This window comes from Apiospora kogelbergensis, assembly GCF_038363985.1.
Source record: "Apiospora kogelbergensis strain CBS 113332 chromosome Unknown utg000009l_segment0_segment0, whole genome shotgun sequence".
NCBI classification, from domain to species: domain Eukaryota; kingdom Fungi; phylum Ascomycota; class Sordariomycetes; order Amphisphaeriales; family Apiosporaceae; genus Apiospora; species Apiospora kogelbergensis.
In genome coordinates this window covers 2,825,091-2,846,433 of record NW_027117426.1, presented here as the reverse complement: position 1 = coordinate 2,846,433, position 21,343 = coordinate 2,825,091, and the positions used below count along the sequence as shown (strand labels likewise).

The window sequence follows — 21,343 nt, the reverse complement described above, 5'->3', positions numbered from 1 at the left end:
GTCTCTTTCTATGTCACGATCGAACCTTTCACTCGCCATGAAGACAAGAAAGAGTCATGAAGCATCAATGAGAAAAGGCCCAGTGACAAAGTGTAATTGGAGACACCTCTATTTAGTTCGTTATCCAACTCATCGCAAGCGTTCAGAGGACTAACCACGTGTTTCTCCTGGTATCGATGTTATGTAATGACCCCTTGATTCGCATAGGATACGTCATTGATGTCAAGCCACTAAGGGTTTGGCGAAAGTCTCCCGTCAAAGGCTCCCGCGTCCAATCGCTCTAGTTCGTACCTAGACAGACTTAGCAGCAGACCAATATCGCAGGTAAACAACTACAAATGCCATTGATGGATTCCAGATCTTGGTACTGCTCGATCTTGCATGCCATCATGCAAGTAGAGATCGACCAAGATCTGCCCACAGGCTGCATCGACTTAACCCGGCTTGGCTTAGGGTCTGTGGGGTTCTCTCGGTCAATCCAACCCGATGTGTAGATTGTTTCTAGTTACATACAGCCAAAACGGAACGCAGGAAACGATGCCCCCATTACGTTGTTTTGGGCCGGGTCGCCTCTCATTCCTTAGCCTCCATATACTTCTGCCAGCCGTCCGAAGACAGCTTCTCGTCCTTCGCGAGCACTTCGTCTCTCATCTTGGTCTGGTAAGCCTTCATCTGCGCCGCGTATTCTGGGTACGTAGTACCGAGGATCCGGATCGCCAACAAGGCGGCATTGGTGGAGTTGCCAATACCCACCGTAGCGCATGGGATGCCACGGGGCATTTGCACGATAGAATAGAGGCTGTCGACACCATCCAGCACCGACGCCTTGACGGGCACACCAATAACAGGGAGGTGAACTTCGGACGCCACCATACCGGGCAAGTGCGCCGCGCCGCCGGCCGCGGCAATAATAACCTTGACTCCTCCCTGTGCCATCTCTGCCGCGAACTTCATCATGTGGTGTGGCGTGCGGTGTGCCGATGTGATCCGAACCTCGTAAGGCACTCGGAACTCGTCCAGGATCTTGAGTCCGGCAGTCAACACGGGCAGGTCGCTGTCGCTTCCCATCGTGACTGCCACGAGGGGAGCAGCCTTGGGTGCTGCCGTTCCCGCCACTGTAGGTGCCGACTCCCCAACCCGTTCCGCCCGCATTTTGTCAGCGCTCATAATGAGCGGCTGCGCCATCTCCACGAGCTTCGAGATGGATGAGTAACCGATGGCTGTGATGTGGCCGATTTTCCTCCCTGGCTTTGATTGCTTGCCGTAGTCGTGGAGGTAGACATCCATTGACCGGTTTGTCAGCTTTCTTGACAACTCAGTCAGATCGTCATGGGATGTGGGCTTGGCACCACCGAGAATGTTGACCATGAGGGCCGATGGCACCCTTGGAACAATTTCGAAATTTTCCGGGAAGTCGTTCATGATAGCGCACAGCTGTGCCTTGTACTGCGACATCTGAGGCACGGCCTCTATCGTGTAGTGACCGCTGTTGTGAGGGCGCGGCGCTATCTCGTTGACTATGACCTGGCCTAGAATCGACGGAATGAGTATATTATCAAACCTTATTTAGTGACGTCTTACTTACCGTCCCGTAGAAGGAATAGCTCCACAGCAAACACTCCACGGCCCCATAGATGGGACACCACGTCGCAGGCGACCTTCTGCGCTCGTGTCTGGACATCGTCGGCCGCGTTCCTGGGCGGAAAGAAGACCTTGGTACACACGCTGTCCTCATGGATGGTCTCGACTGCTGGGTACGGCATGACCTTCTGGAGGTTCCCCGCATCGTCTTCCGTTCGTACCACCATGACGGCGAGCTCCATCTCAAAGGGCACCCATCGCTCCGCGTAGAGCGGCTGGTCGCCCATCTGCTGGCAAGCCGTCTCGAAGTCCTCGGGGCTGCGGACCTTGAAGTTGCCTCTCCCATCGTAAGAGCCCTTAGCGCCCTTCAGCATGTACGGGAAGCCGTACTTGGCGGCCGCTTCCTGCAGCGAAGCCTTGCGATCCGCACCCGCATCCGCAATGGCCATCTGCTCGGCAATGGGGATCCCCTTCTGGCCGAGGTACTCCTTTTGCTGGTACTTGTCCTGGATGAGACGTATCGTCTTCCAGTCCGGGTGGACAGGGACCTTCTTCTTGGTCATACCGCCCTGCGCGTCGGGCACGTCGACGCCAACCGTGGCGATCTCTTCCAAGACCTCGGTGTCGACGTGCTCGATCTCCACGGTCAATACGTCGGAGCGCGACGCGAGCAGCTTGATCTTGGCGGGGTCCTTGAAGGAACCGGTGACGTGCAGGTCGTTGTGGTTGGCCTGCTTGGCCGGCGAGTTCTCTTCGTCCAAGATAGCGATCTCATAGCCAAGGGGGCCAGCAGACTCGCAAAGCATGCGACCAAGCTGGCCACCGCCCAACAGGCCGATAACCGGTTTCTTAGCCATTATGGGCTGGGTTATCAGACAGGCACAGAAGAAATATCAGGAAATGTTAAAGAAGAATTCAATTGAGGTTCGAGAGAAGCCCAGGCTCCGGCTACGGCCTTTGAAAATGCTCCAAAGTGTCTACCTTCAGTAGGATTTCATGGAGGGGCACTTTTTCTTGGGGGAAGTGACAGGCACCGTGGGGTAAATTTCAATCTGATTAGAGGAAGCCGCCCAGTGGTGGGGTTCAGACCATTGTGGGGTATTGGTTATGTCACACACACACACACACTCTCTTGAGAGATCTTATCAGTTGAAGGCTGTTACTGTTACCTGCATAACTCAAGGCAATCCATGGCTTGATGTCTCCAGGACCAGATTGGGTCAATGCTGGAAGTGACAGATAGGCGTTTGGTGGATCGAACACTCGGTTGGTGACCTGATATGTCTACAAGAAGAGAGCCAACCGGCCTGAATACATTTGAATAGGTACGGGCGAGACGATTCGCATGAGATAGCGGTGCTGCTCCGTAACCCAGGGTATCGAAGAATATATATAAGGTATGATGAGCAACGGCCTTCTGCGCCGTCTTCTTCGCTCTTGACTACGCATGTAGTCAAGCCAAGGGCCTCAGACGTCCACGAACTCCGGGGGAAACAAAGAGAAAAGGCCGCCCGCCTCCCTGTGTCAGCAAACGACATGACAGATTTTCCACCGCCGGCCTCGATCCGGATCCGCATGTCTCATGCTCATAATACATGGTTTTCGACAACATAGAAAATCGATAATAAAAGGTGGTGTTAAATTATGTCCTGAGACATGAGGCGTTGGGGGCATGTGTGTCTGCGTGGCCAAGATCCAAACAAAAGGCCCATGTTTCTCCTCCCTAGCACATTCGAAGTGTGTGTATTTGTTAAACATTAGAAATTAAGTGCGTGGTTCCATTCCCTCGAGAATCTTCCTGGCCTGGTCGATTCGCCGCCGGTAAAGTCTGCTTTCGCTGCTGGCTCGACCGTTCTCGGTTATACCGAGCACGCATTTGCCGAGGCTCGCAACAAGTCTTTGCACCAGAATCTGGTCCTCCTTGGGCAGCATCCCCATGGCCTCTTGATCACCACCCTGCACACTTTCGCAGATACTCGCGGTTTCGCTCATAAGGCTCTCGGATATCTGCTTGAGGTCCTGGTCCGGGGATTCCCTCGGTGATGCTCCAGGGGTCAAGACGCCATTAGATCGTGACCCATTCACCAGAGGCAAGCTACGGTCGGTACCATGCGAATTAATAGAAGCTATTGAAGGTCGGTGCAAGTAGGCCGCTGCACTGCTCGAGGGACGTCGAAGAACCGAAGCGCGCTGGTGCACCTGGTTCAGGTTGGTTTCGCCAGCCATGTTGTTGAAGCCGAAGGTCAGACGCTTGGCCGTCTCGGGTGTATGCGAGCGCGATCTCTTGGGCATGGCCTCATCGGGGTATTCCTCCGCAGCTGACGTATCAGCCCTTGTAAGCCTGCCCTCGGTTGCTGTGGCAAACGAATCCGTGGTAGATACGGACGTATCACTTCCTCGCCTGCGCCCGCGGTTTGTGACTAGAGGTCCACGAGCCGTTTCAACCGAGTCCTCAGAGCCGAAGCTATCCCGGTTCCCCGCCTGTTGCATTCGTCTCTGGGTCATGCTGCCCATGGCACTATGCAAAAAGAAGTGCTCATAATCGAAAGCATCCTCACGGTCTTCATGCGACATCTGATTCTGGACGGAATCATGATAAGCCGAGTCGCCACTTTCGCTGTCAAGATCGACAACATCCACAAATCCATCGCCGGCTGCATCTTCATAACCGTCCTCCGTTCTCAGATCATCGTCATCGTCAGTTCCAATCGCCGATGCTTTGCTTGGTGATTGAACATGGATTTCGGCCGGTGCCAGCTTCGTCTTCGGCGAATAGTGTTCTTCTATGTCGGTATATAGCGACTCATCATCCTCGGATAATGGGCGAAGGGCCTTTGCGTCGATGCTGTTTCTTTCAGCAGGAGTCACTTTGCCATCCAACGAGGCTGCATCCTCACTCAATGCGTCCGCTTCCTCGGCAACACCATCAGTAGCCGCGTACCATTGTTCAACGCGAGCGTGGGTGAATGGGCTTGGCGTACGCAGGCTTGACAGACTCCGGCGTTTCATGGTATCCGCGCGGGCTTGGTCTCGCAGGGCAGCAAGTCGTCCTTTGAGGTCTGTCATGTGGTCCTTCAGCTCGCGCATCTGCGCAGTAGAGGCAGACCTCCTCAATCCCTTTTCATTGAACGAGCCAAACGTGGGACTCAGGAACGACTCGAGTTTGGAGCTCTCAATACTGTCTCGGATGTTCTCGAAATCTTCAGGCATTTCATCTTCGCTTAACGGTTCCAGCACGACTCTATTGTCGTGTAAGGAAGCCTTACTTTTGGCCAGTGCTGCATTACCATATATCGGAGAGACAGTGGGGTTTTCCTCCTCCTCCTCCAGGAAAGGATCCTCTGATGGCATGTATTCGGCGCTTCGAGACCCTTTCAGGGGGCGCCTATAACCACCAGCCGTGCCCATCGCGCTAGATGCTCGAGGTGAGAACACCGGGGGTGATCTGGCCTCAGTCGGAACGTTGTTCTCGCTTGATATACGGCTGTGCCCGCGGGGGTTCTTCGTCGCGCCAGAGTCCTGGTTGTTGGGCAGAGCGGTGGCAGGTCGCGAAAAGCCTGGCGAAGGCGTGGAGTCTGACCCATACGACGACATAGACGTTCTAGCACGGTTGAGATTTCCTTCCATCGTCTATTGGATTGGTAGTTAGCAACAGCCCGTGGCGCAAACATATATATGCATGCAGAGAAAGCTCCACTACTTACCGTGAGCCTCCGCTTAGCGTTCGCCAAAATTTGTTCAGCTCTTCGACTTAGCACTGTCGAGTATCGATCCTTGGGTGCAGGAGTAAAAGCAGGGCTGAACTCCTCAGTGGTAGGGGTCTCGTCACCCGTCATTGACGTTTCGTCGTACGCGTATGATACCGCATTGCTCTCTTCGTCATCGCCTTGGAAAACGCTGTCGTCCACGCTGACCGTATCGTCGAAATCTGCAAATAATCGAGGGTTGTCTCCGTTGGTGATGGTGCTTGTTGATTCCATCGAAAAGCGTCGCTCGCGATCTTGAGATACTATTGTTTGGTCCGAATGTTTCTTCTTGAGTGTCTCGTACACCAACTGCATTGTCTCTGGTTGTTGAAGACTGTAGATGGAACTCGCCCGGCGCGCACCAGGCCCTCCTACTGTACTTTCGTTCTCCGTAACCTCGCCAATGTCTGACAACATGGTGCCATTGCCGTAAATAATCGGAGTTGTGGGGGTGATAGGAGCAGCCGGGAATGCAGGCGCGCCAAGGTCGAACTGGCTCATGTCGAACCCATTCGCAGTTTTCCACATGTTGAGAGGGGATTGCGACCTGTCGGGGGAGGAGACGGCACCGGGATCCCAGTCGGGCAAGATCATGTCGGGGTTTGTTAAAGTAGGTGATGCTGGCATCGGTATCGATCGAGCAGAGCTCGTGGACCCCGTCTTACCATGGCCGCGGTCTTTGGATACGTCTGTTACTGCCTGCATGGCCATGTTGGCAATCATTTGGCGAACTGGCCCACCCAGCAACCGTGTGCTGCAGTCGGCGTCAATTGGGGTGGCTGAGAAAGTTTGCTTTTCAGCGGCCTTGTCGCAAGATAATGAACAAGAATTGAGTCTTGGGCCCGAACGAGTGACAGTACATGCGACAAGTCGCCCGCGGTATTCCACAATTTGGCCCTTCGTGCAAATCAGGGGATGGGTTTAAAGGCAAGTTATGGTTTGTATCGATAACCACGTCTCTCGGCGATGCCGTCAGCTCATAACGTTTCTTTTGTTTGTGTTGCAGAACGACGACTGCGCGACACAGCTTGACGGGAGGATCGGGGAAGCCAGCAGGCGGTGCGGCTGTCTATTAGAAGAGAACGGATGCCGTAACTCGGGTCGGATTGGGCGCAAGTATCGAGAGCACCTCGATGGTGGCTTCGACAGGGGCTAATGTCGGGTAGGCGGTCGAAGCAAACCTAGCACTATGGGAGGTCGAGGTCTGACTCTATTCGAATCGCGTCGGCATGGTCGAGGGCCCTGATCGGAAAATGAAGAAAATGCAAACGGACTGACTGCCTTCTTCTTTCTGCCTACTCTCCCTCTCCCTGCGCGATCCCGATGCCTGATAGGGGATGATCGCCCACACCCTCCAACTTTCCTGTGGGAGAGGGCCTGTCAGTGTATCTGGAGACTTGCAGGTCCCAGGAGCCCCGTGATTGGGTGTTCAAGCAACAAAGTCGTTGGACGGATGGAGCTCGCGCAGGACGGGGGGTCTATCCCAGTCGCTTTTCCGACGGGTGTGATTGGCAGCACCAGGGAAGAGGGAAGAAGAACAGAGTGATATTGCAATGGGTGACCCCTCCACGCACGTTCTCCGTTCCTGGTCTTGACCCGCTCGCTCAGCTCAGTACCTGGCCTTTTGGGGCCGTTTGGGGCCTTTTTGGGTACCTGGATCGTAATTGCACTTACGAGTTATTCAACTATTCGGAGCATGCTAGTCTTGATCCGGCCAAGGTAGCTTGAAACGTTTGTGTCGTGGAGTCGTGTTTTCTCGCAATAAGCCAGATCCCAAGCCGGCTCTCGATTCTCACCGGCCCCGGCAATTCGTGTCTATTAGTATAGTGGTATAGTGGTGGCTTGACTTCAGTAGGTGACGGGACGTTCGTTCCCTTTGCTGTGTGGAGATGCAATCATGTCGTAATGAGCCGCGCTGGGGACGCTTGAGTTCTAGACGAGATGGATTGAGATGGTTGTTATGAGCTCACTATGCGCTACACTGCCTTGAGCACGATATTAATGCATAAGGTGCTGTAGGTACATGACCCTCATGCATGATCGTGGTTACAAGTACCTAGGTTAGAGGAGGAAAGGAATTCCGCTCTACATGCTTTTGATAATTAGGAATATGCAGTTGCATATCAGAACAAATGCAAGTCGCCACGCAGGCTGACGGTTATTTTCTTCTTCTTTCTTTCTCAGGACCCCAAGCCCCCTCCAATTGTCCCTCGTCGGGGGTGCGGAAGTGAGGACCTTGGTGCCCAAAGGTGCGTCCAAGCACCCGTCTGCCATTAATTAATGCCAATGATCTCGGCTGTCTGTTGGTTGCGTAATAAACCTGGTACTCTCGCACTTGCAGGTAACCGCACCCAGCCACATGCATTCTCTTGTTCGCATACCTCATCTCTGTACCAAGCATGCACGGCATGCATGTCGGTGATTTCCACGATGTTCATTCAAGTCGGGAAGGATATACACAGGGCTTGCTATTAGGCGTACTACCGAAGGTTCCATCCAATAGTTCTACCGCTTGGCTGAATCCACCAAACGGGTCTACCGCAAATCAAACCGCCGGCCTCCCTTGATATTGAGTTAAAGCCAGCGGAACACTAAAAGAGATGGCTCCGTTGCCCAGCATCATGCTCCGATGAGGGCGATTGAGGCGATGAGGGCAATGTTTCCACATGGGAACCTTGCGCAAACACGCGCAGCTGCGGGCTTTTCTACGATGTAATAATGAATGCCAATTTATTCCCCGCGCAGGAAAGGAGGAATGCAGGGAAGTGGATATCGCATATACGGCGCGACGGGAGCACCTCCGAGCGCCGTTTCAACATCGTACATACATCAAGCCAACAATGGTATGTAGATGCTCCAGCAGGCCAGGTGCAATTGCCGCAAGGTCCTGACTAAGAAGCGGATACAAGCAAGGAATGAAGTTATATATTGAAATGAGTAGGAGCTCACATCCACAGTCTGTCCACTTTTGTTTTAACATGCATCTAGATATAATCTCTACTTTCAAGACTTGTTGGCGGCGACTGTCAGCCCGAGGAGATCCTCCGAGTTCTTGTGGGCGATGCGCTCCAGCTGCTCGGGAGTCACCCACCCGCTCTGCTCCAGGTCCTGCATGAACTTCAGCCCGTCCTCGTTCTTAGCGAATGGGTAGTCGACCGAGTAGAGGATCCTTTCGATCTTGGTGTTCCGCAAGATGGTCGCCATCGGATCGATGCTCCAGACCCCGCTGGTAGTGATCCAGATGTTGGCGTCGTAAACCTCCCGAAACGGGCGCTCACGCGGGCCCCACCGCGGCGACAGCTGCATGATGCGGTGCAGCATGAACGGTAGCATCTCGCCCATGTGGCCCGCGATGATCTTGAGGCGCGGGAACCGGTCGAATGTGCCTGCGGCGAAGAGGCGCAGGATGTGCAGCCCTACATCCGAGTGCCAGCCCCACCCTGACGCGCCGAGACTCATCGTCGCCGCCCGACTGAAGTTGCCCGTGTAGAGCAGATCCGTCTGCTCAGGGGTGGGCCAGGTCGGGTGCAGGTAGATGGGCACATCGAGGTCCTGGGCGGCGCGCCAGAAACTGTCGTACTTAGGCCCGTCGTAGTAGTCGTTATCCGATCGATTATCAACGAGGGCTCCGACGAGACCAGCCTCTTGCACGCAGCGAGTTAGCTCCTTTGCGGCGGCGTCGGGGTCCGCCATGGGCAGCACCGCGAAGCCGGCGAAGCGTTGCGGGTTCGCGCGTACGGCGGCGGCAAGCTGGTCGTTCGCGGCTTGGCACTGCGACACGCGCATCGCACCGGGACCGTGGGAGACGACTTGAATAGCGATGTTCGTTTCGTCCATGGACTTGAGCCGGATGGGGCCGATGTCCGCCAACTTGTCCGCAAGCCCGGGAATGTTCCGGAACTGCTCCGAGTATAAATCCTTCACATCATCGGCTTTGTCGGAGAGGAAGTGTTCTTCCAACGAAATCAACGGAGGCATCATTCTCCCGTATTTATTTAGCTATGGGCACGATTTGAGTCTTGCTGGGAAGACGAGGGTGCGGTGTGTGGCTAATAACCATAATGTAAGAACGCCGAAGAGGAGAAGGAGGAGGTTACGTGGTCGCCATGAGCTGCACTTCGGACTTTCGCCAGAAAGCCGAGAGTTTAACGCCTTGCCTCGAGACAACAGCCCCCAGGCACCAGGTCCATGTGAATCGAGATACCAGTTATCAAAGGGTCATTGGCTCGCACGTACAACTCTACAATCCATTCCCTTAAAACCCATCATCAGAATGTACATGAGAATACAAAAGTAAACTTCAACAAGGGAGTGGAGAGCAAGAGTTCCCAGAATGAAATCTGACAATATTGTATCTGCTTATACTGACTCGACCATCATCAGGTTTCGCTACAAGGTGGCGGTCTTGGGCTGGGCAAGCAACAGTGGAGCTTCACAGTGGATAGTGGGGTCTGTTACCAACACGTTAAAATCTCAATTTCACATTTCTCAGACCAATGATTTGCATTCTTCTTCTCAACTCCCACACCTGCGAGGATGGCCATGATAGCAATCAGCTCCGTGGCTAGCTCAGGACTCACCCATTTTGTATGAGCGATACAGCTAATTCCCTGTAAGTTCAGAACACTGTGTTTCTTTCACACGACCCAGTTCTATGATGCTACCAACAAGAATTCTGCAATTCTGAACAGATCCTTGGATAGTCCTCGGATGTTTCCTAGGATCGCACGACGTGGATAACTCTCTTGACCTGATCGGAACACCACTTTCCCAGCTTTGATTGATTCTACTTGCCCTATTCCGAAGCTGACGAATCCAGACAGGCACGCATCATGTACACAGAGCCCTGGATTTCTTGTCCCTAGCCCTCCATTGGGATAGAGGGAGGATATCGAGCTCCGGCAGGGGTGAACTTGCTCAGAGTCTCATCAAGCTCCTTCATCTCCTGTTCGGACATCTCCACCACCTTGGCGTTCTCGTTCACCCGGTCCACTGTCGTAGCCCCGGGAATGGGGATGATGACAGGCATCCCAGGTCGCTTCGACACGGCTCTTGTCCAGTTCACGGCCAATTGCGCTGACTTGCAGCCCTTCTTTTGGGCCATTTCCTCGACCTGGTGCGCAAGCTGAATATTGATGGGGAAGGTATCAGGCTGGAACCGTGGGAAGTGGCGGAGCATGCTGTCCTGGGGGATGTCGTCCAACGACTTGACCTGGCCTGTCAAGATGCCGCGGCCAAGTGGCGAGTATGCAATGAGAGGTATGTTGTGCTCCGCGCAAGCAGCCGCGACGCCGTTGTCGAGTACATCGGTGGCGAACAGTGAAAGCTCGACCTCGCAGGCTACGATCTTTGTGATCTTGGCTGCCTCGTGGACAGTAGATGCCTTGACTTCCGACAGGGAGATGCCGCCAATCTTGCCAGTCTGGACGTATTCCTTGTCGATGACGCCAAAGGTCACCTTCAGGGGTGTGTTGGGGTCCCGCCGGGCGTACTCAAACATGTCAATCTTCTTGCGACCGTTCAGGAGCTTGATGCAGTTATCCAGAGTTCTCCGGACTCCTTCCGGGGACCCATCTATGCCAGACGGACCCATACCGCCCTTGATGCTGAGGACGACCTTCTCGGCATCCTCGGGATACTTGGCGAAGTAGCGATCCAGAAGGGTGAGACTGTTGTATTCGGGAGTTCCGTAGAACTCGCCTCCATTCCAGAAGTTCATGCCGTTCTGCAGCGCTGTGCGCATGGTTTCAAAGGCTTGCTCCTCAGAACATGGCTTGGAGCGCCACGTGAGACCCTTGATCTGTTAGTCCCGAGTCAAGGAGAAGAACAAAGATTTGTAAACATACCATAAGACCGAAGCCAATAGGGCCGATCTCCTTTCCGATCAACTGGGGCATTTTGGATAGATGAGGAGTCTATGTATATACGAATTTGTCGATGGTTTTGATTGCAAAAGTGCGGTCGAAGAAGTGTTTGGTTCTGGGGGGGGATGTTTGATCTGAGCAGGAGTTTTCTACTCTTTGCGGGGGGGTTATGGTGTCTTTATATAGTTAGAAGTGAAAGCATTCAGGACTCACCAAGAAGCAGGTCAACCCGTTCGAATGAATTCCATTGATCCAGCTATTGGCTCGTGTATGGCCCCTCCCGCACACGCACACGTAGCATTACAAACTCCATGACGACAATGCCGGGGACAATAACACGCCCGGTGGGTTTAAGCCCGTCGGCATTACACGCCCTCCCATTTTGCCTTTTTTCGTCTTATGTTGCGGCTCAACCGGACTTAACAACTGGCGGCTTTATTAAGTCCATTCCACCCCATTTGCGTTGCAGTCCCCGTCATCCCCCCCACCCTCCAACCATGGAGATAAGACTTTGTTAGCCTTCGCGACAGCCTCTTCTTTCTTTCTATCTGCCGGAGGTACCAACACGTTTTGCCAGCTATGGACCTCGTAGATGGTGATGGTGAACATGAGCATCTGTACCCGACACTCCAGTAGGTTTCATCTCATCCTCGTGTATCTTGAGAGAAGTAAGTTCTTCTCTAGGGTATGAATTCCGCCCGGCCTGGTTACTTTACTTATTCATGTATCCCTGTACTGCAGTCCGCTCAAGCTATTCGATGCGGCAAAGTCTCAAGGCAGATATTTGTACGCATGCGCGCCGATGGTGCGTTATAGCAAGGTAGGCGAATCCTTTTCCTGCTGAGTCTCTGTGCCTCGCGCTCCCGTCGGGGTTTTCCTGGAACCCGCGTAGTGCCCCGGCGCTTGCCATGCATGCTTATCGTCTCGACGGACTTGAGTGTTAAGACAGGCAAAACGCCCCTTTTATAGCTCGCCTTCCGCCAGACCGTCCACCACTATGGCACCGACCTCTGCTGGACCCCCATGATTCTGGCGAAAGAGTTCAACCGGTCCTCCGTGGCTCGAGAGAGCGACCTGACCATATCCACCCGGCCGAATGGGGCCCCCCACGTCCCCACGGTCGTGCAGTTCGGGGCGAGCCAGCCGCTGGAGCTGGCGCGGGCCTCGAGCCTCGCGGCGCCCTACGTGAGCGGCGTCGACCTCAACTGCGGCTGCCCGCAGTCGTGGGCCTGCGCCGAGTCGCTGGGTGCCGCGCTCATGGACCGCCGCGAGCTCGTGCGCGACATGGTGGTCGAGACGCGGTCGCGCCTGGCCCGCGATGGCTGGGCCGTTGGGCTCGCCGACGCCGACGTCGAGTCCGCCAAGGGGCGCAGCGTGACTGTCAAGATCCGCGTGCACAAGGACCTGCGCCGGACCATCGACTTCGTCGACACGGTCTTGGCGGACGACGGCGGCAGTGGCTGGAGGCGCAACATCGACTGGCTTACCATCCACCCCGCACGCGCAAGACGCCGTCTAGCTTGCCGATCGACCTGGAGGCGCTCGAGATCCTCACCGAGAAGTACGGCAAGCGGGTTCCCATCTTAGTGTCGGGCGACGTATTCACATTACGGACCTTGCCCTACACAAGCCACCTACTCGACAACGACAACCACAGCCCGACTTTCACTACTTCTTCCACAGACTCTACCACTGCGCCGCCAAAACCCCAACCGCTTCATCTCCCCAACCTCGCGGGTCTGATGTCCGCCCGCGCCCTCCTGGCAAACCCGGCCCTGTTCGCAGGCCACGAGGCGTGCCCTTGGGAGGCCGTCGACGTGTTTCTCGCCAACCTGGCGCGATCCCCACTAGTCCTCAAGTCCGGGGTCCACCATCTCACCGAGATGCTTGGGCCTGGCTACGGGCCCCGACAAGCGGGCGCTTATAGGCAAGCGAGACCGGATGCGGCTCACGAAATGCGGTAATTGGATCGATGTGCTTGATACTCTGGAGGAGTTGCGAGCCAAGGCTGGTACTACCACGGCAGAAGAGAAACTGGCAAACAATACTCGGTGATGAGAAAGGGCTGGCTAAAAAGGTTGCCGCTTGGACAGACGAAGATTAACTAACCCACCTTGGTCCGAATAGGGGCAGAAACGCAAAGAAACAGAGACCGAAATAAGTCTAAACTGGATTGTAATTGCTCCTATAAACAACGTTAAGAGGACAACAGGGATTATAAAACAATTCAACAACCCATGCCGGACGATCCAATCATGCGCTGTTTTTGTTGTATTATTAATTTGCCATTCTACAGATCGCCCTCTGCGGTAAGCCCTCTAAGCACATTCATCGATTTCTTCTTGAAACGCCTTGGCATCGCTGTATTATATAATTATACGCGAGTGGCTATGTGCTACATAGGGAGGATTCTCCTTTCCGGGTATGCCATGAAACTCCCCAAAGCAAATCAAGCCCAAAATTCATGCCTAGCCAAACTCCAAATGCAAGCCTCGCAGGAGAAGAAAGAACGCTGCCGAGTTACAAGCCAACCCTTAATAAACGCCAGCTCAATGATACTCACTTTCTGGGATGAAACAGAATGAGAAGAATGGCGATGGAGGAGGGACCAATCGCCGTGGGTGGTGTACAAACGAGTAAGAGCTATGTAAACGGTGGCGAAAACAAGAATTTGACGTCCTCGACGTTGGCCTACTAGTCCAGAACCTCACCTTCATCCTCCTCGCTGTCCCGTCGCTGCCGCTTCTCGTTGGTATTCTCATCGGATAACGGATCGTGCTCTTTCCTCTTAGCCGGGCTGAGAACACCCCCGGCGTTCCTACTGTCGCCCCGGGCAGTATGCTCATGGGTAGCAGGGTCATTCGCAGCCTCCTTAAGAGCAGTGTCCGAATCGCCTGGACCCGTTTGCGAGGGGCCCTGAGATTCACGGGTTGCGAAAGATCCTCCCTTGGAACTTTCATCGATATCCATAGGATCGTCGTTGGCGTCGTTGGAGGAGGTGCCGCCGTTAACTGTACCCTTGGTAACAGTCTCCTCGTTACTGTGACCATTTGCTCGCTCCTTAGATTGTGGCTCTGGACTCTGGGTCTGATTCTCTGTTCTGGGTGACACGTTCGTGCTGGAGCCCTCGCCCATATTCCTAGTCGAGTCGAAGTTGAAGTTAGGAGAGCCCTCATATGGGTTGTCCGCTTTCCGCAAAGGGTTCTCTTTGTAGAAGTCCACCATGATGGCGCATGCTTGTTGCATACGCTCCTCGCTCGCCTCCAGGGCAGTCCACCATGACTTGCCGCCGACGTCCGGGATCTTTTGATTGGTGATAACACTAGCAAAGAAAATGCCGGACAACGCAACGTCGCGAGATTCTATGAGCAACGGCACGATTGACAAACAAGAATCATTGCAGAAAGTCCATGCGGATTTCCTCAGGTCTTTGTTATGAATGCAGTTCAGCTCCTCTAGCAGTTTGTAGAGAATCTGGTAAGGGTGCGTAATGCTGAGGTCGAAGGTCAGGTATTCGAGCATGATTTCTTCGTGAAGAAGGATGGAGTCGCGCCAGCGCCAGTACTCCTTAGACTGCTCATCTATGATAAGATTGGCGTTCTTCTGGGCCACCTTAGCCACCGCGATGATAATGTTCTTGGTCTTGGCGCCATTTTCTTCGGTCTTGTTCGCTAAAAATATGGCCGTTGCAGCTATGTTCTGCGCACCAGGTATGGTCAGTCAGTTTGCCTGGTGTATTCATAGTTATAGGAAAGCCGGCTGGCGACCACTCCACACACAAGGGGCCAACGCCGATGGAGACGAAGGATAGAGAATGAACTGTGGTGGGAAAAGTGTAAACTTACGTAGTGATGAATTCCGCGCTTCTCGTCCATGCTACAGCGCATGTAGAAGCGATGGAAGAAGACGCCGGCGACGTAGAGGGTGAGTTGGGGCAGATTGAGCATGATGCCAACGTTGTAGATGAAATTGACGCCTTTGGCACGTCGCAAGCGCTCCTCGGCCAGCGGCATGCCCTCGGCGATGCTGGGGCTGCTGTCCACCTCGGCCTGGGTGAACAGCCATTGGTTGGCGGCCATGGTCCTGCGCGCTTCAGGCCCCGTCGCCGTGCGTTCGGGCGATCGCGCACTACTCGATCGTGGTCTTGGAGACGAACGGCTGTTGCTGTGCGCCGGCGGAGGAAATCGGTAATGGGCGTGAGGCGGTGGCGTGGGCACGGCGGGAGGGACGTCGCGTCTCTTGATGGGCGATTTGGAGGATCGGCTAGCTGAGCGTGCACCGTTGGTGGCAGTTGCAGTAGTGGTGGAGGACGCAAGATGAGGATGAGGATGAGGATGAGAATGCTGTTGCTGTTGCTGCTGCTGCTGCTGCTGCTGCTGAGGCGGAGGTCTGGTCGTGGGGGGTTGGTAACCTTCACGAGCCGGTGGTCGATATCGATCAATACTGGCCATGACGAAGCAGTAAAGCTAACAGTTCTGCCTTGGACTTTCCTGGCGCTCCGTTTAAGTTCGGAAGCGTTCGTGGTCGGTGCCGTAGTCAATAAGTCAAGGCGTTCTCTGGGGCGAACTGGGGCGGTTGCCGATTTTTGGGAAGGGCCTGGCCTATGGTAAACAGCCTCAAGCCTGTTGCTAGCGATCCCGGCTGTTGTTCCGACCAAGTGCCGCCGCGACGATTGAGAGATTTGGGAGATTTGAGTAGATTATCCCGCCCGATCGATGACACCAACGCAAAAGCACGCATTGATGGGAAGCCCAAAAGAAAGCGCTCCCGAGATTAGAAGCGTCTTTGTGGCCAGTCAAGAGGGCGCCGTGTAGCGAGTAGCGAAGAGAGTACCTGCCCAGGGCCAGTAGGTAGGTACTTGTTTGTACGTGTATGCGTCCCTTTGAAATCGGGCCACTTGAAAATGCCACGCTAAGGCCCACCCAACAACAGCAGCCGAATCGCTATCTACACTCCCGAGGCGTCACCCCATCACGTGTCACCAGCCAGCCTTGAGAGGAAACATTTGCATGGCAAAATAGATAGATTCAACTCATTATTTAAGGGTATCGCTTTTCTGAACATCAAATGCCTTCTCCGTCGTTACGACCCCAGAGCTTCACCGTTCTGTCATGGCCGCCACTGACAATCCATCGCGCGTCTCTGCTCACGTCCACGCTAGCTACAGGACCTGTGTGGCCATTCAAGCTCTGCACCAGCGACCAGTCGTCGGCCGAGAAGATGTTGACCTTGTTGTCGAACCCACTCGATACGAAGAAGGTACCAGATTTCTTCGGGAGCCGAGTTCCCTTATCGTCAAGTCCCGGCTGCACTGCACCCTCCAAGGGATCGTCGAGCCCCTTGTACCACCGCAGATCCGACACGGCACTCTTGTGCGCGCCTATGCCGCCCGTCCGCTGCACCTTTCTCACATCCCAGCACTTGATCCAGCCGTCGGCCGAGCCTGTCAGGACGCGGTGGCCGTCTGAGCTCCAGTCAAGGCCGTGAATGGGCTTAATGTGGCCGTCCTGGTGGCCATCCAGGATCATGACTGTTCGTCCTGAACGCAGATCCCAAATTCTGCCGACACTGTCCAGCCCTGCGCTGGCTAGCAGCGAACCATCGGTGTTGAAGCTGATCGCGAAGACGCCTCTTGAGTGACCCTCTTGTAATAGTAGTTCTGTTGTCGTCTCGACATCCCATAATCTCCATGTCGTGTCCTCGCTAGCACTGGCCAAGTAACGGCCCGAGGGATGGAACTCAACGCGGCAGACTCGTTGAACGTGACCTTCCAGTGTCGACAAGGGCGTGTCCTTCTCCAAGCTCCATAAATTGACATTGCCTTCAGCACCGCCGGAGGCCAAATTGACTGAACTTCGGCTCACACCTCGCTCGGGTAGCGTTGCGCCGGGGAACCAACTGATGCCACTGACTTTGTTGGTGTGCCCTCGCAGCGTGCCCTTCTCCTCCAGCGAAGGTATCTCGATCAGCTTGATGCTGCCGCCCCAATTGCCCGCCGCTACCATCTCGCTGTTGGGCGATATCCTCGTCATGCTGACATGTCTGTCGCCCGCCGTCTGACTGCCCTGCAACTCGAACCCTTGTAGTCTCTCCCGGATCTGTTTGCGGAACTTGACGTGTGTGCGTAGAACAATGCTGCTTTCTTCCTTCTGGGCCTCCAGTCTCTTCTTGGCGCGCGGCAGCGAGTACCGCGCGATCTCTTGCCGCGCCTTTAGGAGCCCCTCGCTTCCCTGGGTGTAGAACTCTTCTTCCTGGTCGTCGGCGTCCTCGTCCTCGACATCCTCCATCTCGACGTCAGGCGTGCCGCCCTCGGCGCCCGCCGCGGCCGCCTGCTCAGCCTGCACGGTGAGAAGCTCGCGCAGACGACCGCGCCGGTCGGATGGGTCCTCGCCGAAGAGGGTCATGGGCTCGCCGAGCTCGCGGAGCTTCGCACGCACGCGGCCATCGTCGGTGGGCACAGCTATCGTGTTCGCGAATCGCTTGCGCTCGAACTTGGACAGGATGGCCGAGGCCTTTTCGGGGGCTATACCGGTGTCCCCGCCCGGGATTTCGTAGTCATGATCGGTCTGCAGGTCCTCGAGGGCGATGGTGCGATCCTTGATTCCAGGGTTAGTTGCTGGTAGGCACTGCGGTGTATCAGAGCAGCAGTTGGACGTACCTCTTGCGCTTCCTCTACATATGCCTGACGCGAAGGGTGCATCATCTTGGCGGCGGTAGTTTGAGCACTAGCCTTTACTGAATTCTTAATGTGTGCTCGCCCCTGCGCGGAATACTAGGGGGTGTTCTGGTGAGGGTTGGATGGTAAGTACTGAGTGAGGCAGGCTGTCGGTGAATTCTAGATTCCTAGCACTTGAGGTTTTTGAGGTTAGAGCTAGGGGAGTGAATGCAAAAGTTTGGTGGGGCAGGCCAATGCAGCAAAATGCCTTAGAGGTAACTTTTTACAGAGGGTCTATGGTGTCCCTAGGACTGCGCTTTAGGGGGGCCAATCAAGCTTAGGTCTTGTACAGCTTCATTCGTTCGTTCTCATTAACAACGACGTCCATAAGTGTGTCACGGTTGATTGAGGCTTAGCCTGTGCATTTCTATCTTCCCTGCATTATTGTGAGACTAACACATCTTTCCCCATCCCTAACACGATGATGCTTTGTCTGTGTTTCTATTCGTAGATCTCAAACCCAACCAAGTCAGGGGCGAAAGCATCACCTACAGCAGCGAAGGTCACTTCGTTCTCGCCGGCTACAAAACCGTCAACCTCCACCATGAGCCGTCCGGTCTCGTACCAATCGCCGCCTGAGATGGGGAACGCCCACCGCTTGCCCGGCTTTCCATTGACGCCGATGGTCATGTTGCGCGTGTTGGACCCAAAATCCCACGCCGTCCCCAGCGCCGTCTCATAGTTGATGAAGTCCACGCCCAGCAGCTTGGCGCCGCCGCTCGACGCGCTGACACCGCCAAAACGTACCGTTGTGCCAGCGCCGGCAATATTGCCAACCTTTTGTCCTGTGGGCAGGCACTCGCCGTCGCCGGCGCAGTCTACCACCGTCGCCTTCGTCGTGGCGTTGGAAGCCGCCGAGTAATAGCCCGCCGATGCGGGGGCTGTGGCTTCCGTAACGCCAGATAGGACCCAGACCTTCATCTCGTGCCCAGCCAGGGTCACCGTTTGGGCTCCCTCAAGGGGGCCCAAGTCCTTCTTGGCCCAGACATCACGGACAGACTCGGCAGAGGCTGCACCAGCCGCGGCGAGGTCGACTTGGACGGTCTGCGTATCGTTGCGCCAGTTGGCGATGCCGATCACCTTACGGCTGTCGGACAGCTCGCCGGCCCAGAGGTCCCACTCCTCCTCGGTGTGGCGGCGCACGAGCTGCGCTTGTTTCCCGAGAGCGTCCTGGTTGATGGCGATGATCTCTTCATTCGACAAGATGTCGATGGACGCTTGCCCCGCCAGGTCGGGATCTACCGGACCCCCGAGCATCAGGGGCGACTTGTTGATGGCCCACATGCTGAAGTGAAAGCGCTCCTCCTCCACGGACAAGGCATGGAGACCAACACTGTGCGTCACGCCGTTTAGTTTCCAATCTCCAGGATAGGGCCCGGTAAACCACTTACATGAGCATGTCCATATCCGCAAAGGCGCCGGGCTTGGTGTGTCTGTAGTATGGGACGATCTCGTTGGTAATGCGCCAGATACTACGCCAGCCGTTATAGATATCATTGCTCATGCGGTAGGTATTGCCGATCGCACCGGCCCTGGCAGACTTGTCAGCAATCTTCACGGATGGGGAGTATGTGTTACTCACCACTCGCCAACGTCATAGCCGACGCCCCATTGGCAGACGAAGTAGGCCATGTTTCTTTCAAGTGACTCGAGAACGCCTGCCATCTTCTGAAAGCGGGTTGGCGCAATTGCCTCTTCCGAGTGGTAGTCCACCATAGTTGAGCCGTTGATCGGGTAGCAGTTGTCGTACCTTGCGCCCAGTTTAGCTTCTCTGTACTACTCCGATGTGTCCAAGGAGCTTACTTGAGTGAATCGCCGCCCCATTCCTCGAATGCTTGGGCATCCTGCTCCTCAAAGCCTGTCATGATCAAGTTAGTGAGGGCACGTTAGAAGAACCTGCTTCGTTCTAGGGTCCATCATCGTCTCTTACCCAGACTGGCAGGCAGGACCTCGCTTCCGCATTGCTTGTAGCCGGCTCCGCTGTACAGGCCAAAGTCGAGTCCTAGCCCGTGGATGAACTCCCCCAATGCCTTGCCGCCTCTGGGAAACAGCGTCGTGTTCCACTGCAAGCGGCCCTGCTCGTCGCGGTCCTCGGCATTCCAACCACAGTCGGTTGTCACGATCTTGTAGCCTAGCGCGGCGAGGCCGGTGTCAATCAAACCCTGCGCGTTGTGGTGGATGATCTCCTCGGTAGGCTCGCAGGCGTAGTAATTATACGAGTTCCAGCCCATGGGCGGTGTGGGATAGCGGAAGTTCTTGGCCAGGGCAAGAGAGCCCATGAAAAGGGTAAGGGGGACAATCATGCTGGCAGAGTGATGCAAGAAAATCTTGCCCTTCATCGGTCTGTGACGGGATATCTGCAACAGCGGTGCCCTTCCGCCTTATATACTTCACTGGCTTTATACAGCTTCCTCCCCGTCTCGGGGAAAACAGCCGAGTTCCCAGGCGCCGAAGAGATTCTATTTGACGCCAAGGAACCCGCCTCAGAAACCTGAAAGGTTTATCCATCCTCTCACCATCTTTCTTCAGCATGTTCAAGCAGTAGCTCTGCGGGGAAAGGACGCAACAAGGGTTCCCCACAAGAGATGATCAACCAGGGTAAAAGCCGGGCGGGTGTCTCCCCAGGATTGGAATTGGGGTAGCTACAAGCGGGCCTATTGAAGAGCGTTCCGCCCAGGGTCACATTCGGGGTGTGGCACGTCGTCATGCAAGGTTGGCGAGTGCCCAGAGCCATCGCAGTGCTGTGACGGTCTCGATGCCTTGAAACTGAGGGCAGGTTTTGTCGAACGAATAGAATGAGCCATGAATTTGTCGCGGTGATGTTGAAAAAGGGGTTATAACACCTTACTATTTACGTAAGACAAGATCTTGCCTATACATCGCAGAACTACCACAGCCTCGAAAAGGGGGCGTATTTATGCAGTGATAGATACAACGGTGCCAAAAGAACATACTCCATCTTACACGATCTAGCTTAGAGATTATAACACGTCAACATGGCGTCCGAATGCACCCGCACAGCGATTAAGGGAAGTTCTTACGTAATACGCATGCCGGTGCAGTATGGAGCTTATAGGCCCTACAGGTCGGAGATGTGCAACCAGGCTATGTATGCTACGCTTCTAACTCGGAAATCTCCAAGGTCGTGTTCGATCGGTTCTTCCTAGGGCATCCGTTGTGGTCGGCAGGGTAGGGGAACGTATTTGGTTGGACACATGAGCTAGCTAGGTAGCGACGACAACTGGATGACTGCTGAGCAAGCAAGAACAAAATAATGTAATAAAACAGGCTGAAACACTCGGAATCGAACCCTTAGATATTGAGTCTCTTTCAATTAGCAAACCGCAACACATACATACCACTGCGCCACATGACCCGGAAAACGTTGCCACACCTCCTTGAAGCTATCACCATGTCCACCGGGCATCGCTACCAAA

General features: G+C 54.8%; 8 protein-coding genes across 8 annotated transcripts; 1 reads left to right on the top strand and 7 right to left on the bottom strand.

The window, feature by feature from the left end:
- Positions 1–573: 573 nt before the first annotated feature.
- PG998_013986 (uncharacterized protein) lies at positions 574–2,438 on the bottom strand (the record flags this gene model as incomplete). The annotated part of the gene is made up of 2 exons (XM_066880802.1): positions 574–1,529; positions 1,586–2,438. The coding sequence occupies 2 exons, from the start codon at positions 2,436–2,438 to the stop codon at positions 574–576; spliced, it is 1,809 nt and encodes a 602-aa protein (XP_066724941.1).
- A 907-nt stretch (positions 2,439–3,345) lies between these two features.
- PG998_013985 (uncharacterized protein) lies at positions 3,346–6,038 on the bottom strand (the record flags this gene model as incomplete). The annotated part of the gene is made up of 2 exons (XM_066880801.1): positions 3,346–5,211; positions 5,286–6,038. The coding sequence occupies 2 exons, from the start codon at positions 6,036–6,038 to the stop codon at positions 3,346–3,348; spliced, it is 2,619 nt and encodes an 872-aa protein (XP_066724940.1).
- Positions 6,039–8,330: 2,292 nt separating this feature from the next.
- PG998_013984 (uncharacterized protein) lies at positions 8,331–9,308 on the bottom strand (the record flags this gene model as incomplete). The annotated part of the gene is made up of 1 exon (XM_066880800.1): positions 8,331–9,308. One exon carries the CDS (start codon positions 9,306–9,308, stop codon positions 8,331–8,333), a length of 978 nt encoding a protein of 325 aa, XP_066724939.1.
- An 880-nt stretch (positions 9,309–10,188) lies between these two features.
- PG998_013983 (aldo/keto reductase) lies at positions 10,189–11,224 on the bottom strand (the record flags this gene model as incomplete). The annotated part of the gene is made up of 2 exons (XM_066880799.1): positions 10,189–11,127; positions 11,174–11,224. 2 exons carry the CDS (start codon positions 11,222–11,224, stop codon positions 10,189–10,191), a joined length of 990 nt encoding a protein of 329 aa, XP_066724938.1.
- A 546-nt stretch (positions 11,225–11,770) lies between these two features.
- PG998_013982 (uncharacterized protein) lies at positions 11,771–13,155 on the top strand (the record flags this gene model as incomplete). Its single annotated transcript, XM_066880798.1, has 4 exons — positions 11,771–11,823; positions 11,933–12,011; positions 12,161–12,625; positions 12,649–13,155. The coding sequence occupies 4 exons, from the start codon at positions 11,771–11,773 to the stop codon at positions 13,153–13,155; spliced, it is 1,104 nt and encodes a 367-aa protein (XP_066724937.1).
- A 730-nt stretch (positions 13,156–13,885) lies between these two features.
- PG998_013981 (uncharacterized protein) lies at positions 13,886–15,642 on the bottom strand (the record flags this gene model as incomplete). Its single annotated transcript, XM_066880797.1, has 2 exons — positions 13,886–14,890; positions 15,037–15,642. The coding sequence occupies 2 exons, from the start codon at positions 15,640–15,642 to the stop codon at positions 13,886–13,888; spliced, it is 1,611 nt and encodes a 536-aa protein (XP_066724936.1).
- Positions 15,643–16,254: 612 nt separating this feature from the next.
- PG998_013980 (serine threonine kinase PRP4) lies at positions 16,255–17,894 on the bottom strand (the record flags this gene model as incomplete). Its single annotated transcript, XM_066880796.1, has 2 exons — positions 16,255–17,787; positions 17,850–17,894. 2 exons carry the CDS (start codon positions 17,892–17,894, stop codon positions 16,255–16,257), a joined length of 1,578 nt encoding a protein of 525 aa, XP_066724935.1.
- Positions 17,895–18,347: 453 nt separating this feature from the next.
- On the bottom strand, positions 18,348–20,209 carry PG998_013979 (uncharacterized protein; the record flags this gene model as incomplete). Its single annotated transcript, XM_066880795.1, has 5 exons — positions 18,348–19,239; positions 19,298–19,438; positions 19,489–19,656; positions 19,710–19,764; positions 19,837–20,209. The coding sequence occupies 5 exons, from the start codon at positions 20,207–20,209 to the stop codon at positions 18,348–18,350; spliced, it is 1,629 nt and encodes a 542-aa protein (XP_066724934.1).
- Positions 20,210–21,343: the final 1,134 nt, after the last annotated feature.